We start from the raw sequence: 17,950 nt of genomic DNA on the forward strand, positions 1-17,950 counted from the left end.
ATCTTGAAACTTGAAGATCACAGGCCAATTATTTTGGAGAATGTCCCTCTGTTTGGATTGGTCTGGTTTTTCTTCACGATGGTTGTGCATATTGGAGAAATGAAACTGTTTTCTTCTCACTGATTACTATAAAAGAGCATACAATTTCTACTTTTATGGTTACTAGTGATGTTAATTTTGATAACGAGGTGGTGTCTGCCAAGATCCTCCATCGTAGTCTTCTTCCCTTTGTAATTTTTTAACATCTTTATTGGAGTATACAATGGTGTTAGTTTTGCTTTATAACAAAGTGAATCAGCACTACATATACATATATCCCCATATCTCCTCTCTCTTGCATCTCCCTCCCACCCTCCCTATCCCACTCCTCTAGGTGGTCACAAAGCACCGAGCTGATCTCCCTGTGCTATGCAGCTGCTTCCCACTAGCTATCTATTTTACGTTTGGTAGTGTATATCTGTCCATGTTACTTTCTCACTTCGTCCCAGCTTACCCTTTCCCCTCCTCGTGTCCTCAAGTCCATTCTCTACGTCTGCATCTTTATTCCTGTCCTGTCCCTAGGTTCTTCAGAGCCTTTCTTTTTTTTTTAGATTCCATATATATGTGTTAGCATATGGTATTTGTTTTTCTCTTTCTGACTTACTTCACTCTGTATGACAGACTCTAGGTCCATCCACCTCACTACAAATAACTCAATTTCATTTCTTTTTATGGCTGAGTAATATTCCATTGTATATATGTGCCACATCTTCTTTATCCATTCATCAGTCGATGGACACTTAGGTTGCTTCCATGTCCTGGCTATTGTAAATAGAGCTGCAATGAACATTGTGGTACGTGACTCTGTTTGAATTATGGTTTTCTTAGGGTATATCTTGGCTTCTCTTATAACTGGGTTTGGCCATGTAACTAAATTTTGTCCAGTAAAATGTGAGCAAAAGTGACGAGTGCAATCTCTAGGGTGTACACTTAAAAGGAATGGACTTGTCCTCCGGTTTCCTTTTCTCCCTCATCACTGGCTGGCTCACTTATGCATTACATACAGATAAGAGAAACACACTACAGAAGGCAGAGCAACACAATAGAAGCCTGGACCCTTGACATCATAGAGTCACTGTACTAGCCCTGGCCTGCATATGCCAGGACTGGTACCTAAGAGCAAATTTCTAAGCTATTTAAGCCACAGCTAATTTGAGTCTCTACTATTGCAGCTGAACCTAAAGTTTAATCAATCTAAGTTACATGAGTGAGGGGGGACTAGATAGAAATACAATGATGCCTGCAATAGCCTGAGGAAGTAAGATAATGGCTAACTAGTATTTAGACAATGACAAATATGGAGTCCCTATTATATAGTGGCAGTACACTGTAGGAATTTACCACAATTTCTTAATCTTTTGTTGATAGACTTGTGAGCAGTTTCTAGTTTTCCACTCCCATGAAAGATGCTCATATGAACATTCTTGCACAGGATTTGGTGAACACATGTACAGTGGAATGGCTGGCTATGAAAATATTCAGCCTTAGAAGATTCTGCCAACAGTTTTCCAAACAGGTTGTCTATAATTTACAAGCCCATTAGAAGAGCATGAGAGTTTTAGTTGTTTCACATCCTTGCCCACAATAGGTTTTTCTTTTTAATTTTAGCCCTTCTGTTGAGTGCGTGGAGGTATCTCATTGTAATTTCAATTTGCATTTTCCCCAAGGCAAATGAAGTGGTGCCCCTTTTCATACATTTATTAGCTATTTGGATATCTTATTTTTTTTTTTTGCGGGTAAAGTGCTTATTCAAGTATATTGCCCAGCTTGCAATATACTTGAATAAGCACAAAAACTTCAATAGTTTTTGAGTTGAAATAATAATGATCACTGCATTTATTTATTGAGTACGCTAGGTTGGATACATGGTACTAAGCACTTTGTACTTATCTAATGTATACAACAACAGTATTCAGTTGGTCTTATGACTCTTATTCCCATTTTACAGTTGAAGAAACTGAGGCCCTGGATGTTCAGTAATTCATCCAAAGCCTCTCATTTGTAAGTGGTGGAGCCAAGATCTAAACACAGATCCATCTGACAGACTAAAGTTTGAACAGCAAACCCTTGGTAGATAACATAGGAATCACTCCCTTTCCTCGGGCTGCATGTAACTTCATTACCTTAACCATTTTACTGATACCTCAAGGAATGGAGCCACATAGTTGGTGAGCTGCTGACGACCACTCAGAAGAGTCTTGAACTTCAACCTGTGTGGTGTGCCTATGGGGATCCCAACCCCAAATCACACTCCTGGAAGTACTGAAAGGCCATGGGAATTTCTAATATGACTCTTTCTCCAAGTCAAGTCAGATAGGAGAACCCAAGGTTTTATCCATAGAAATGGAACTCTTATCAGATTCCAGAAGGGATTAGAGATGGAACAGTGTCACAAAATATCTATGAAGTGCTGAGTGCCTTCCAGTTATGCCAAAAGAGTTCCAGTTTCACTGGGGACTGTACTTCTGTGCCAGGCATTTATATGTTGGTAGGTAAAACTATATACTGCTTTATTTCTATTCTGAAAGAGATTTCAAGATAAAACAAACACACTAAGGATATAGTTCTGTAATGTTTTAGCAATTGAAAGCCAAGAGCTGCTGGAACTGAAGTTGAGAACCCTGACAAATTTAAGTATTATTAGAAAACATATATAAAGCTCTTGTGTTGACAGCTCAAAAGAAATAACTTCCATTTATACATCATCAAGGTGCAATTTATGAACCACTTTCACATATGTTATCTCATTTGGCTCTCACAAACCCCTAAAAGTAGATTGGACAGGTGGTATTATGATTAATATTTCCATCTTACAAATGAAGCAACCAAAGTTCAGAGCGTTTTAGTGGTTGCCTGAGGTCAAAAAACTCTTAAATGGCACTGCCAGGTCTCAAGGGCAGGTCTTTTGCTTCCCCCAGCTCGCCTCCCAGCACCACACATTCTCTTAATGACCTCGTGATATTTACAAAGGACTGTGAATGCTCACAACAGAGTTGGCTTAGAGTTAAAACATCAGAACAGTTAGGAGTTCCCTAAGAGGGGGCACTTTTGGAAAAGGCACAGTGATTGGATAAAAAATAGTGCTCTAGAGAGTTTCTCTTTGATTCATCATTCATCACAGCTAAAGGACCAATTCAGGGGAATCTCTCTCCCAAGCCACTGACTTGAGTCTTCAGAAGTTTTTCCAAAGTTAAGGGAGATTCCTTTCTCCCTGCAGCCAGTAGAGGCCTTGTGAAGGCTACTACACAGTGTTAGAACCCAGAGATGGAAGCAACTACCTATTCCTCAGATTTGAATTTACAAACAACGAAATTCAGCCACCTTCCAGAAGATAAGAAATATTACGGAAAGCACATTTCTATATTCCTTATTTTCCCAAGTGACAGGACACATTGTCAACAGAAAAATAGAGGGAACAAATGTACATCTTTCCATTCTTAAGTAGAATTCTTTGTGATACACTATAAAGCTAACTATTTTAACACTGTTAAAGAAAAGGAATTTGAACCAAAATTAGCATGTCTGCTATTCATGAAAATTTGACATGTTATATAAAGTACTGTCCTATAGGTAGTTTGATCATGTAATTATAGGATTGCATATTGGAGTGTTAAGGCTTTTATTAATGTAGATTCTGATAGGTTTAGAAACTTTGACACAACTGCTTTGTAAAATAATATACAGCTGCTCTTTGGGAAAACTATAATAATTGAGAAACGTTCCAAATTCCGAATTTTTTCAAAAAACATATTTTGTCACAATCGCCTTTCAAAACGTAAAAAGCTAGACTTGGACTCAGAAGACCTAAATTCAAGTTCTGGTTCTGCCATAGATTTGTTACATAATGCTGACAAGTCACTTTACCTCTCTAAATTTCTGTTTCCTAAAATAGGTGGTAGTTAGATAATCTTAAACATGGAGCTAGAATACAAGGTTCTGTTTGTTCCCCACTGTAGTGCCTGGGTCTGATAGAGTAGATGGCATATACTTATCATTCAATAAATATTTATTACATGAACTTAAGGTGACATTACTGCAGCATTCCTGATTTTATGTTACAAATTTGAAGAATTTCTAAAGAATATGAAATTGTCATGATAGAAATATGCTCACTCACACACACACACACACACACACACTTAAAATGAGGAGATGCCAAGTATTAGGTGTTTCACATAGCTCCTTTGTTAGAAGAGGGAAAAAAAGCTTTAGAATAACTGCTGTCCTACATCTATTGGATTAATCTAGCTTTCCACTGCAGAATCAAATTTAAGGAAGCAAGACTTTTTAGAATTTTCAGACTGTTTTCACGGGACACTTAACAAGAAAAAGCCAAGTCTATGTGTCTCTATTTATATATATTTATTCACTCTAATGAAGGAATAATCTAAGGCAACTGATTTAAAAATCAGATATATATTCCCATTTATTTCCTCAGAAAATAAAGACACACTTGGATGTTAGCATTAGATCAGGTAGGTGAAGGTTCTTTTTGATGTAATTTTTGCTCATTGGGCTAGCTAAAATTGCTCACTGAGCCCTGAATTCCCATTTCCCGACAATGTCTCATTTTACAGCATTTTCTTTTGTACAGCTTTTGAAATCCTCCTCTTTTCACTCAGCTTCCCTCTTCCCCACCAAAATGTCTTTTGCTCACATTAAACTCCTTTACCTAAAGGAAAGAATAAATGATTATTTCCCAGAGGCAGTTCTATTTTAAAAGAAAACCATTTCCTAAACAAATCTCTAATTGGCCAAATTTCAGGCAATTTAACAATCTCACTAGACTTCACGTGTTCCCCAGGTCCCTTAAAACATATAGGTAATTGTCTAGTATAGTGGTTCTACAAACTTTTAAGCCATGGAACTCTTGCTTCAAACAAAAATCAGGCAGCAGTCCACTGTATAGAAGAGATAAGGGCTAAAGTACTAGGGTGGAAACAGTGATGGGGATCCAGAACATTCCTTATTCTCCCTGCTTCTCTCCACCAGCATTGCTACAGAGGCACATACCTCAGGATAACCCATGTAAAGGCCAGACCATCTTCTCATACAAATGCACACACATAAGGTGAGAGAATGGGTGATAAGCCAGTAGATGACTCACTCTCTTTTTTTTTTTAACATCTTTATTGGAGTATACAATGGTGTGTTAGTTTCTGCTTTATAACAAAGTGAATCAGCTATACATATACGTATAGCCCCATATCTCCTCCCTCTTGCGTCTCCCTCCTACCCTCCCTATCCCACCCCTCTAGGTGGTCACAAAGCATCAAGCTGATCTCCCTGTGCTATGTGGCTGCTTCCCACTAGCTATCTATTTTACATTTGGTAGTGTATATATGTCTATGCCACTCTTTCACTTCATCCCAGCTTACCCTTCCCCCTCCCCATGTCCTCAAATCCATTTTCTACGTCTGCATCTTTATTCCTGTCCTGCCCCTAGGTTCTTCAGAGCCTTTCTTTTTTTTTTTTTAGATTCCATATATATGTGTTAGCATACAGTATTTGTTTTTCTCTTTCTGACTTACTTCACTCTGTATGACAGACTCTAGGTCCATCCACCTCACTACAAATAACTCAATTTCATTTCTTTTTATGGCTGAGTAATATTCCACTGTATATATATGCCACATCTTCTTTATCCATTCATCTGTCGATGGACACCTAGGTTGCTTCCATGTCCTGGCTATTGTAAATAGAGCTGCAATGAACATTGTGGTACACGATTCTTTTTGAATTATGGTTTTCTCAGGGTATATGCCCAGTAGTGGGATTGCTGGGTCGTATGGTAGTTCTATTTTTAGTTTTTTAAGGAACCTCCATACTGTTCTCCATAGTGGTTGTATCAATTTACATTCCCACCAACAGTGCAACAGGGTTCCCTTTTCTCCACACCCTCTCCAGCAACTATTGTTTGTAGATTTTTTGATGATGGCCATTCTGACTGGTGTGAGGTGATAACCTCATTGTAGTTTTGACTTGCATTTCTCTAATGATTAGTGACATTGAGCATCCTTTCATGTGTTTGTTGGCAATCTGTATATCTTCTTCGGAGAAATGTCTATTTAGATCTTCTCCCCATTTTTGGATTGGATTGTTTGTTTTTTGATACTGAGCTGCATGAGCTGCTTATAAATTTTGGAGATTAATCCTTTGTCAGTTGCTTCATTTGCAAATATTTTCTCCCCTTCTGAGGGTTGTCTTTTCGTCTTGTTTATGGTTTCCTTTGCTGTGCAAAAGCTTTTAAGTTTCATTAGGTCCCATTTGTTCATTTTTGTTTTTATTTCTATTTCTCTAGGAGGTGGGTCAAAAAGGATCTTACTGTGATTTAGGTCATAGAGTGTTCTGCCTATGTTTTCCTCTAAGAGTTTGATAGTGTCTGGTCTCACATTTAGGACTTTAATCCATTCTGAGTTTATTTTTGTGTATGGTGTTAGGGAGTGTTCTAATTTCATTCTTTTACATGTAGCTGTCCAGTTTTCCCAGCACCACTTATTGAAGAGACTGTCTTTTCTCCATTGTATATTCTTGCCTCCTTTATTAAAAAATAAGGTGACTGTATGTGCATGGGTTTATCTCTGGGCTTTCTATCCTTTTCCATTGATCTATATTTCTGCTTTTGTGCCAGTACCATACTGTCTTGGTTACTGTAGCTTTGTAGTATAGTTTGAAGTCCTGTAGCCTGATTCCTCCAGCTCCGTTTTTCTTTCTCAAGATTGTTTTGGCTATTTGGGGTCTTTTGTGTTTCCATACAAATTGTGCAATTTTTTGTTCTAGTTCTGTGAAAAATACCAGTGGTAGTTTGATAGGGATTGCATTGAATCTGTAGATTGCTTTGGGTAGTATAGTCATTTTCACAATGTTGATTCTTCCAATCCAAGAACATGATATATCTCTCCATCTGTTTGTATCATCTTTACTTTCTTTTATCAGTGTCATAGTTTTCTGCATACAGGTCTTTTGTCTCCTTCGGTAGGTTTATTCCTAGGTATTTTATTCTTTTTGTTGCAATGGTGAATGGGAGTGTTTCCTTAATTTTTCTTTCAGATTTTTCATCTTTAGTGTATAGGAATGCAGGAGATTTCTGTGCATTAATTTTGTATCCTGCTACTTTACCAAATTCATTGATTAGTTCTCATAGTTTTCTGGTAGCACCGTTAGGATTCTCTATGTATAGTATCATGGATGACTCACTGTTGAGCACCCTGAAGAAGCTTTTAGATGTCTATTGCAATTCACATTTTGGAAAACATATTCACATTTTTTTTTTTTTTTTTTTTTTTGTGGTACGCGGGCCTCTCACTGCTGTGGCCTCTCCCACTGCAGAGCACAGGCTCCAGACGTGCAGGCTCAGTGGCCATGGCTCACGGGCCCAGCCACTCTGCGGCATGTGGGATCCTCCCGGACCAGGGCACGAACCCGTGTCCCCTGCATCGGCAGGCAGACTCTCAACCACTGAGCCATCAGGGAAGCCCCATATTCACATTTTTAAAAACACTCTGAGGATGTAGCAAAGCGAGAAGTGAACAGAATAAGCAATTTAGATTTTGCCCATTATCTTCTATTTCTATCTCATGTTTGAAACGTGGGTGTGTTACATGGTTGTGTTGTAAAATAAATATGGTCAACTAAATGCATTCCTGAATTCAGTATTACTATTACCAGCTCCTTTAACAGAATTGGTTTTCCCCTAATGGGCTTTCCCTTACTCAAAATTTGAATTTAATCCAACCACCAAAACAACTACTTTCTCTTCTGAAAAAAAAAGTTTCTTTGGTGTTTTCCCAGCAGGAGAGATTTTGAAGATCACCTCCAGAAAGGCCACCCAGATCCATTGTTTGCACTTCTCACCCTGCAGTCACCGCCAACCCAACTGTTCTCAAACTCTCACCTTCCTCCTGATTCATGATGAATGGTTGTGCCACCTACCCATTTTAGAGAGCTAAAACCTTAAAGTCACCATAAAAACAGCAACAATTAAATTACTGGGGTTCTCAACTAGACATATTGTGTAGGTCAGGATTTTTTAACCTGATCTACTGACGTTTGGGGCAGGATGATTCTCTGTGTGGGGGGCTGTTCTGTGCACTGTAAGGTGTTTAGCATTATCCCTGGCCTCTACTAGATGCCAATAGCCCCACTTCCACCCCCTTCCAGGCTTCACAATAAAAATGATCTCCAGGTGTTGCCAAATATCTGCTGGAGGCAAAGTCAACTCCATTTGAGAACAACTGATGTAGATTAACTCTTTACTCCTCACAATACCCCACAGGGTCCCACCCCAGACCTACTGAATCAGAAACACCAGGGTTAGGGTCCAGAAGTCTGTTTCAATACACCCTCCGGGTGGTTCTGATGGGCTCTGACATTTGAGAACCCGTGGTCTACTTGACAGACCTCTAACGTTGCAGGTTGCATTGAAACCCTGACTTCCTTCCCTAACAAGTCTCTTGCCTTTACCTTCTCCTCTCCTGTCCTACTCCACACACACTGCCCACCATTCAGTTAAATCTTTCATTAGCTATCAAACATGTATTTGTCTTTATTTTCTAAGCACCAGTAATATAAGCAAAACAATCGAACTCCTAAGTGGCTTGATGAATACAGGCTGGGGTGTTCCAGCCATCTCGCCCCACCTGGAGTAGGTACACACCTTGTCAGTGTAAGCCACAAGCCTCTGGCATTGTGCCTCTTTCTTCTTGGTGAACTCCTTGACTTTTGTGGCTCATTCTCAAATGTCCCTCTTCTTTGAATATTCGGAGGGCTAATCCCTACTTTCCCTGAACATCCAATAGCCTTACACATCTTCTTGTTATTTCGCTTATCCCATGGTGGCATTAACGTTTGTTTACGCGTCTCCTAGAGTAGTGGTTGGGTGAGGGAAGAGCCTTCTTTTCTCTTTGTGTAGCCAGCTACACAAAGGACAGTGGTGATCATCGCAGCACACATCAGAGTCATCCAGGAGCTATTAAAAAATTGGATGCGGGGACTCACCCCCGGACCTATAGAATGTTGCAAATCCATATTTTAAACTATTCCCACACCATAGTTGAATTACTGCCCAACGTCTTGCACAGAGCAGGTGTTTAATCAAAAGTTCTTGAATGTCTGATCAATCACTTAGCAGGGCTGCGTAGAGAATCAGCTCTGCCTTCCCCTCAGCTTGCTGCTCCAGTTCTGCTTTTTCTTTCACTTTTGATTTCAGTTTCCATTTCCTTTAACTTGAAAGTACTTGGCAGGGGCTTCCCTGGTGGCACTAGTGGTTAAGAATCCGCCTGCCAATGCAGGGGACACAGGTTCCAGCCCTGGTCTGGGAAGATCCCACATGCGACGGAGCAACTAAGCCTGTGCGCCACAACTACTGAGCCTGTGTGCTGCAACTAATGAAGCCCATGTGTCTAGAGCCCGTGCTCCACAACAAGAGAAGCCACCACAATGAGAAGCCTGAGCACCGCAACAAAGAGTAGCCCCTGCTTGCTGCAACTAGAGAAAGCCCGCACGCAGCAACAAAGACCCAACAACAGCCAAAATAATAATAATAAAAAATAAATAAAGTTTTAAAAAAATTTAAAAAAGAAATACTTGGCAAAAACCAAACAGCAGTCAAAACTGATAAAAGGCCAAATTTTGTTTAGATAATTTTAATTATTGACCTAATCTCTGGAATCTGAAGGTTAATATATTGTTCACAGTTCATATCCTGCAGGAACCTCAAATTAGGGTGACCTGTTAAATAGTCCTAAGTGGTTTTCAGGATTTCGGTTACCTGGTGGCTACTCCCTACTCCCTGCTTGCAAGAGGTCTCCGTGATTGATCATAGATAACTTTATCACCCTTTAAGGTGGTTGTGAGACCTCAAACCAACTCACCTGTAGCTGGCCAGGCGCGCTCCATTCAACATCCCAGGCGGGGCGGCGCGACCGGCGCTGTCACCTGCGATCAGGTCAGAGGGCGCCGGGGAGGAGCAAGGTCGGGGAAGTCCTGGGGGGCGGGGCAGCCCGCGGCTGGTAGCGAGAATCGAAACTCAGCTGCTAAACCCGCCGCTCCCGCTCTTCGGAATCGCATCTCGAGACCCGCGAAGCGTCCCAGCTCTGCACTCATCCTTCCCGCAGCGGCGGCGGCCCCGGCCCCACGGGCTCTGGACCATGTACACCCGCAGTGGGGTGCAGGGCTCCGGGTTCGGAGCCCCCGCCTCTTCCCGCCCGGCCCGGGACCCCCCTGCGTGGCGCAGGGAGCTGGGTCCGCCGCAGGGCCCCAGGCGGGGTTTGGAGGAGGCTCCCGAGAGCCCTTCGCGGGAGAGCCCGCAGCACGCGGGCCAGAGGTTGTAAGTATTTAATCACCTGTCCTGCGGGGCGGAAGCCCAGACCCCAAACAGGCCCCCAGGTTCTTCTCAGTTCACTGAAGTTTGAACCACAGGGGCCCCATTACAGGGTCTCTAAGAAAATGAAGGCTCATTTGTCTAAACAACAGCATCCATGAATTACCTTCTAAATTGAGTGTGCCGGTCCGGGATGCTTACTGAACATCCGAGCCCCCGTTCCTTTTGAGGACACTACTTTCCTGATTCTTGTGACTGGCTACAGGACTAGGCTACTACTGGGTGTGTAGTAACTGCCTAGGCTTCTTACTAATTTTCCAGATATCTCCAGAACTCATGCTCTTAAATAGTATGAAAATATTTTTTTTCCCTTCCTATCTTAAAAAAACTGATGCCCTAAATAGTATCTTCACATCAGCTGGGAGGGTAAGGGTGAAGAAGGAATGTGTTATTGGGTAGAAATGCAAATGCTGCGTCTAGGAGCCTGCATTCCAACAAAACTCCCGGATAAAGTAGCCTCTTAGGACCAGAGGACTGAGCCGGAGAGGAAGTGAGTGGGTGCAGTGTTTCTTGCCGCGGGTGTTGATAAGTGTTCTACACAGGAACAGGTAGGTAGCCTTTATTCCTGGTCTTTGGTTTAGAGACTACAGTTACTATCCTGGAAACATTTATGTAAAGTGTCAGTGATCCTTTCCCACCAATGGAATGAGATGCTTTAATCCAACAGTAGGGTTTGTAAAGACGTTACTGCTTTTGAAGTGCTGCTTCTGTGAACTGGAACTTTCCAGATGGTTTCATTTTCAGTTCCCCCTTTTCATCAACTTCTAGTTACATGAAAGATAAACGTTGGTTTCTAAGGAACAGTATATAACCTTATGCCCAATAAACAGATTTTCTTTCATCCCTTAACTTTTGAAAGAATTCATAAGTACCAGGCTTTTTAATATTATTCAGTTTTGGGTTGCCCTTAGGTGGGGTGGGTGATCCGGGTGATTTCAATTAGAGATTGCTGCATTTCTTTCCTACTCAGAATGGGGGTGGGGGGAGTGGGGCGGAGCGGAATTCCTCAGCGGTCCAGTGGTTAGGACTCAGCGCGCTCACTGCTAGGGCGGGTTCAAGTTTGATCCCTGGTGGGGAACTAAGATCCTGCAAGCCGAGCGGTGCGGCCCAAAGAAGAAGGGGGGGATATCTGGTCATAATGGAAGTCCTTTAATTCTGAGTAATCTACATCTCTGTAAGCTGTAGCACTTGATGTAACAGAGGTCACGGATGTACGGTTTCACGTTGATGATAAATACCCTCTATGTGCCTTTTTTTTCTATTTTAAAGATCTACTTAGACATAATCATTTAATTGCAAGCTCATAACATCTCATAAACATTAGCAGTTGCATCTGTCTGGTTTCTTATTTGTAAATTAATGGTAAATTACCCCAGAATCTTGCTGGACTAAATTACTCAGAAAGGGGCAGTTTTCTAATTAATTTTCCAGGCCTCAGTATCTGAAGACCTCACTACATTTTGTGATTTCTAATTTGCCAGTAGACCATTAGAGAATACATGGGTGAGTTCAGCTGTGTTTCACAGAACTCATTATTTTCATGTGAACCAGTTGCAATAAGCAGAACATTATAAGATACATTTCCTTTTAGGTATATAACAAGTAAGATCCTGTTTGGACCACTCTGAATTCTTCTTACATCTCCATTAGTCACTTATATCTACTGTTTATTCTTGCTTGTCTCCTTTAATGGAAGCAGGAAACCAAGGAAAATTGTTAAATGGCAAATAACATCTCAGTAAAATTGACCAAAAAATGCCGTTAAGATTTATTTGCTTGGAGAGAAATTAGAGGCATTTTCTGATAGAAAATTAAGAAAAAGGAAGGATAGAGTTAAGTGCTTAGTAGTGAAACTTCACTTGTTCACTTTCAATGTGAGCTTATTTATATGATAAAGGGTTGAACTTTGACCTTGTTTTGTGTGCATCCTTCCACTTATTCATTAGGGAAGCCCCAACGTGGGAAAACGAGGAGCTTTGATGCCAGGCAGACTTGGGTTCAAGTTCTGATTCTGCCATTACTTACTCTCTGAACTTCAGCTACTTTATGTTTCAGTGTCCTCATTAGGTGAAGTGAAATACCAACCTCTCAGGGTCTGTGTATGCATAAAACAATTTCATGCCTGGCAGAAAGCAAGTATCCCGTAAATGTTGGGTGCTGATAGCCTTGAGTTCATTTAACAAATGTTTATTGACCAAGTACTGTGCTGTCACCCTGAAGTGTTTATGCCTTGTACAAACACACTGATTTAAAGTGCTGGCTTACATATAAATATAGAGAGACTTTAAGGCAAGTTGTTAGAATGATTCCTGAGGACCTCTAATAGACTCTAAGGCAAGGCTGAGCCCTTAACTCTATTTGGATTTAAGTAAAGTGTTTACTAATAAATATTGGATTTCCTAATGATTTTCAGTTCGTGATTTTATCTTGTCCTTAAATATTGTAAGCTATTTATACAGATTTAAAGAGAAAAAAAGTTCACACAAACTTCTAATCCAAAGTAATCCTTTACCCTTCCCCCAAACTCTAGATAAATATAAGACTAAGGCATGGGTTTTTCTGGAAGGGAATTTTACCTCATTTTACCCAAGTCTGGGCAAAAAGGCTCTTGCCTATGATAGCAATACAGGCAAGGTTCACTTTGTTCAGATACTTGTCTATAACTGTACCTAGAGGTGGTCCTTTAGCTTGACGCTGTTTGAAGGAAATATAAAGATATTCTGAAAATGAACCCATAATGTGGAATTTCACTATACAGTTAACTTTAACATAATTTGTATACAAACTCAGTTTACCTTAACATATTTGTGGCCAACTTTATAGCAAAAACTGTAGAGACTTAAAGATTAGCAATAATAACAGCAAGCACTTACGTATTTAACTTATGTTTGTTAAAGTGCATTGCATATGTTAACTCTTTTTTGAAAAAAAATTATTTATGATTTATTTTTGGCTGCATTGGGTCTTCGTTGCTGCGCGCGGGCTTTCTCTAGTTGCGGTGAGCGGGGGCTACTCTTCGTTGTGGTGCGTGGGCTTCTCATTGCGGTGGCTTCTCTTGTTGTGGAGCACGGGCTCCAGGCGTGGGGGCTTCAGTAGTTGTGACATGCGGGCTCAGTAGTTGTGGCTCACGGGCTTAGTTGCTCCGTGGCATGTGGGATCTTCCCGGAACCAGGGATCAAACCCGTGTCCCCTGCATTGGCAGGTGGATTCTTAACCACTGCGCTACCGGGGAAGTCCTGACATTCTTATAACTTAGAATTCCGAGGATTTTAAGGAGCTCTGAGCCAGGAACCAGGGACAATGATTGGATACTTTAACTTTATTATACCACGGTAGTTTAAATAGCCTCTATGGCAGCCAGGGAAGCTTGCTATTCAGATCTTCAAAAGACTTTACTGTGGGGAGCACAGTCAACTGACAGCTCTAGTTGCCATCCTTTTGAATCCATTGTACCCTTTGCTCTGAGAGAACACTTATTCTGCACTCTTCCCACCGGTGTCTGAGCATTCCAGGTGGAACTCCTTTATGGGGCAACTTTTTTTTTTTTTTTTTTTAAGGGCTTCAAATGCTTGGCTTGCTTGCTTGCTTAATTAATTAATTAATTGATTAATTAATTAATTTATTTTTGGCTGTGTTGGGTCTGCAATTCTGTGCAAGGGCTTTCTCTAGTTGTGGCAAACGGGGGCCACTCTTCATCACGGTGCACGGGCCTCTCACTATCGCAGCCTCTCTTGTTGCGGAGTGCGGGCTCAGTAGTTGTGGCCCACGGGCCCAGCTGCTCTGTGGCATGTGGGATCTTCCCAGACCAGGGCTTGAACCCGTGTCCCCTGCATTAGCGGGCAGATTCTCAACCACTGTGCCACCAGGGAAGCCCTATGGGGCAACTTTTGCCAGAAGACTCCCCACTGACCTATCCAGGATTTTCTCAGAACCGTCTACCAGTCTGAGGCTCTTCCTACACAATCCTCCCTCTCTCCCTTCAGAGGTGTCAGACCTGCTCATGTTCTTAGGGCTTTCCCTGCCCACTGCTGCTTGCTTACCTTGTATCCTTCACAAGACTTCCTCCCAGTAAATCTCTTGCTTGTCTAATCTCATCTTGATTTCTACTCCTTGGAGGACCCAAACTGACACAGCCTTTAGGATACACCATACCCCTGACAACAGCAGCTTAGACACCATGGCTGTTGGGAGTGCTATATGTCCTGGGGAAACCCACTCCTTTTCCTTATTTCGTCCCTTGGGGCTCAGGGGACATTCCCTAGTTTCTTTCCTCTAACTTCAATACTTTGCCCGGTTTGTTGTGCTCCAGGGAAGAAATTAACCCTGGTAACTGATACATTATTTTCCCCTTCATCCTCAAACTCTCAGGGGAGAGTGAAGAGAGAATAAAGAATGGCTTGGGGGCTTCCCTGGTGGTGCAGTGGTTGAGAATCTGCCTGCCAATGCAGGGGACATGGGTTCGAGCCCTGGTCTGGGAAGATCCCACATGCCGTGGAGCAACTAGGCCCGTGAGCCACAACTACTGAGCCTGCGTGTCTGGAGCCTGTGCTCTGCAACAAGAGAGGCCGCGATAGTGAGAGGCCCACGCACCGCGATGAAGAGTGGCCCCTGCTTGCCGCAACTAGAGAAAGCCCTCACACAGAAACGAAGACCCAACACAGCCATAAATAAATAAATAAAATTTAAAAAAATGTATTTAAAAAGAATGGCTTGGTATGCCCACTTATTAATGGCCAATTCCTGATTTTTCTCTCTTAAAGAACACTGTGTTATTTTAGTATTAAACATTTCATAAATGTAAGATGAGATATAAGATGGGATAGATGATAACATAGTCATTAAGTTATAGCATTAGTTCCATTTTTATAAACATCACTATTTAATCATTGTTGAGTATGCTCTTAATCCTGATGTATAATTTATAACCAAGACAGACCATCAAAAACTTCTTAAGTCATTCTTGACTCAGCTCATTTGAATCTGAACTAGCCACATAGAATAGTCTTAAATGAAGTGCAAGTTTTTACAAACTTATGAGAGCCTACAGGAACTGCTTTCACTATTTTTTCTTCACTGCAAATGCCCCAGATGTCTCTTCTGTCTCCTCTTACAACAGTGAGAAAATAAGCTTTTGCCTGTAGTTGTTAAATGGCATAACAGCATCAGGCTATTACCCCTCCTTGGAGATGGAGAACTGAATAATGCCTGAGTTCCTTTTAGTGCTCTGAAATAATGGTACATAGGAAGAGAAAAATCTATGATTGATTCTAATGAGAAATCTTCTTGATGGCTGAATATAGATAGCTATTCATTAGGGAACTATTTAACTCAATCTCCAGGCAAGGCTCCTAAGCATTCAGCAAGTTTGTAAAACAACAGACGGTATTTAACTCAATGATAATTTTATGACTCAATGAGCTGGGTAGGTGTCTCTATGACCAGATTCTACTACCAAACTAATCAGTAGAGCTCTGCCTATTTGACTGCTTTTAGGTCTCGTGCTCTTTGGAAGCCTCTGTTTGACTGCTTTTAGAATTGAGAAATGTGACAAAGCACTGCAATGCTGTGGTAGCAGAAAGGAAATTAGTTAATGACCTAGAATAGTTAAACTGGGTACTCCGAGGGACTGAAACCAAAATAACAATCAGTACCTCGAACTTTTATGTCTTGAGCTTATAACCACATGCTAGATAGACCCTGTGCTACACGCATCATATAATTCATTTTTCTCTTCACAATAAACACTTTGCCCCATGATAGTTGAAGAAACTGAGTCTTGAGAGAGTGTATGATTTCCTAAGGTCTCATGACTTTTTTTAGTCACAGAACCAGCCCTCAAACCTGAGTCTATCTACCAGAGTCTGGATCCTGAACATGATGGAGCTGGAGGGGGAGTGACAGTGCAGCTCGTGAATTTCCTATCGGTGGTCCTATTTTCACATCAAGAAAATAGAATTTCTATAAACTAAAGAGAGTGGTACAATAGAATCAGCAATGTGACATTTATTTACAGCTTTAAAATGATTTGGATAGAGAAGTAATTTGTAGGAGCAAAGTTTCTGTGGTGATCTTGTTTGCTGCTTTTCTTCATGACAGCTTGGTTGGCTTACATTTAGAACAGTTTTCTCACTGTCACTGTTTCTGAGCAACCTAAACCACATACTGCCTTCCAGAGATCTTTCAGACTTCTGACCACAGCCTGAAGTTAGCAATGCATTTGACATTCATGACCTAGTACATGTATGGGTCTAGGTCATATGTGAGTTTATATATAACTGAAAAAAATGTCAGAAAACTGTTCTCACCTTTACTATATGTGATGGACTTTGACATTTTCTATTCTTATTCATTAAAAATAAACCCATTAAGCTGATTTCATGGCCCATTAGTGGGTTACCACCTACAGTGTGAAAAGCAAAGCATTGTTCTTTGCATGGCAGAAGAGATTGTTGGAGTGGATGGAAAGAAAAGACATTTTGGTTTGATTAGGTCAAATTTACCTTCCTGTTTATACAGGAGGGGAGAAATTATGGTCCTGTTTAGGATGAATTTCCAGCTTTTCTGCACTAGATTCCACTCCTTAACGTGGTATGCATTTGAATTCTGCTAAGTCTTGGGGAGCAATCATTTTTGTTCAAATACAATAACAAAAATGAGTGGGCATTTCTCAAAAAGTCTGACATCTGAAACAGTGAAACAATAAATCAACAGGATGATCAAAGCTTGAAAACACATAATACCTATAATAATCGTTAGAAGCGTAGCAGAAATGAGAAAAAAGAAACTTAGTTCAATTACACAGTAAGGTTGCTTACTTCAAAGTCAGTAGAGTGCTATAAGGTTATACTATTGTTAAGATTAATTGCATCTATTCAGAATGTATTTGAATCTGAAACAAAACCTTAACAGGAAAAAAATCATCAAAGGGAGAAGACTGCATTTGAAGGGTCTTCTATATCAGAGAATCAGCCAATGATGGTTCCTTTGTTCTGTAATGTTTGTAATTCACCCTCCCCACCACCATGAACACTTAAAAGGCAATTTATTAAAGTCCTGTAGAAAAACTGAAGACATTTCCCATCATTAAAACTCAAGGGCTGGTATTGCCCAGTGTTTGTTCTGCTAGGGAACCAGTGAGAGCGGAAATCCTGTGCTACCTAGTCCTGTAAGAAAATCTGAACCCCTGATTTAAGAAATCTTTATTTTAAATATTTTCTCATTTAATACTCCTTGGAATATTTTTTCGTGGTTATAAAAGTAAAGTCATATCTGCTTGTTATAAAAATCTAAACATTACATTGGGAATTCCCTGGTGGTCCAGTGGTTAGGACTGAGCACTTACACTGCCGTAGCCCAGGTTCAATTCCTGGTCGGGGAACTAAGATCCCACAAACCATGCAGCGCGGCCAAAAACCCCCCAAAACTAAACATTACAAAACTAATACAGAAAGGAAAAGTCCCCTGCAATTCAGATCCTTAGAAATAAACACTTCAAGCTGTTTGATATAAGGACCTCTTTATCTTTAAAGT

The 17,950-nt window shown here is 40.9% G+C and overlaps 1 protein-coding gene and 1 non-coding gene across 3 annotated transcripts in view; both read left to right on the top strand.

Annotated features, from left to right (window-relative positions):
• Nucleotides 1-10,187: 10,187 nt before the first annotated feature.
• Nucleotides 10,188-17,950, top strand: part of EPSTI1 (epithelial stromal interaction 1) — a 103,726-nt gene continuing 95,963 nt past the window's right edge. For both annotated transcript variants that reach the window (XM_060080069.1, XM_060080070.1), the window contains exon 1: nucleotides 10,188-10,366. In XM_060080069.1, the coding sequence (XP_059936052.1) occupies nucleotides 10,188-10,366 (179 nt within the window). The remainder of the gene's footprint in view (nucleotides 10,367-17,950) is intronic.
• On the top strand, nucleotides 17,727-17,798 carry TRNAV-UAC (transfer RNA valine (anticodon UAC)). Its single transcript has one exon. It is a non-coding gene; the product is annotated as a tRNA-Val (tRNA).

Source organism: Mesoplodon densirostris, chromosome 17, assembly GCF_025265405.1.
Source record: "Mesoplodon densirostris isolate mMesDen1 chromosome 17, mMesDen1 primary haplotype, whole genome shotgun sequence".
In the NCBI taxonomy this organism is placed as follows: domain Eukaryota; kingdom Metazoa; phylum Chordata; class Mammalia; order Artiodactyla; family Ziphiidae; genus Mesoplodon; species Mesoplodon densirostris.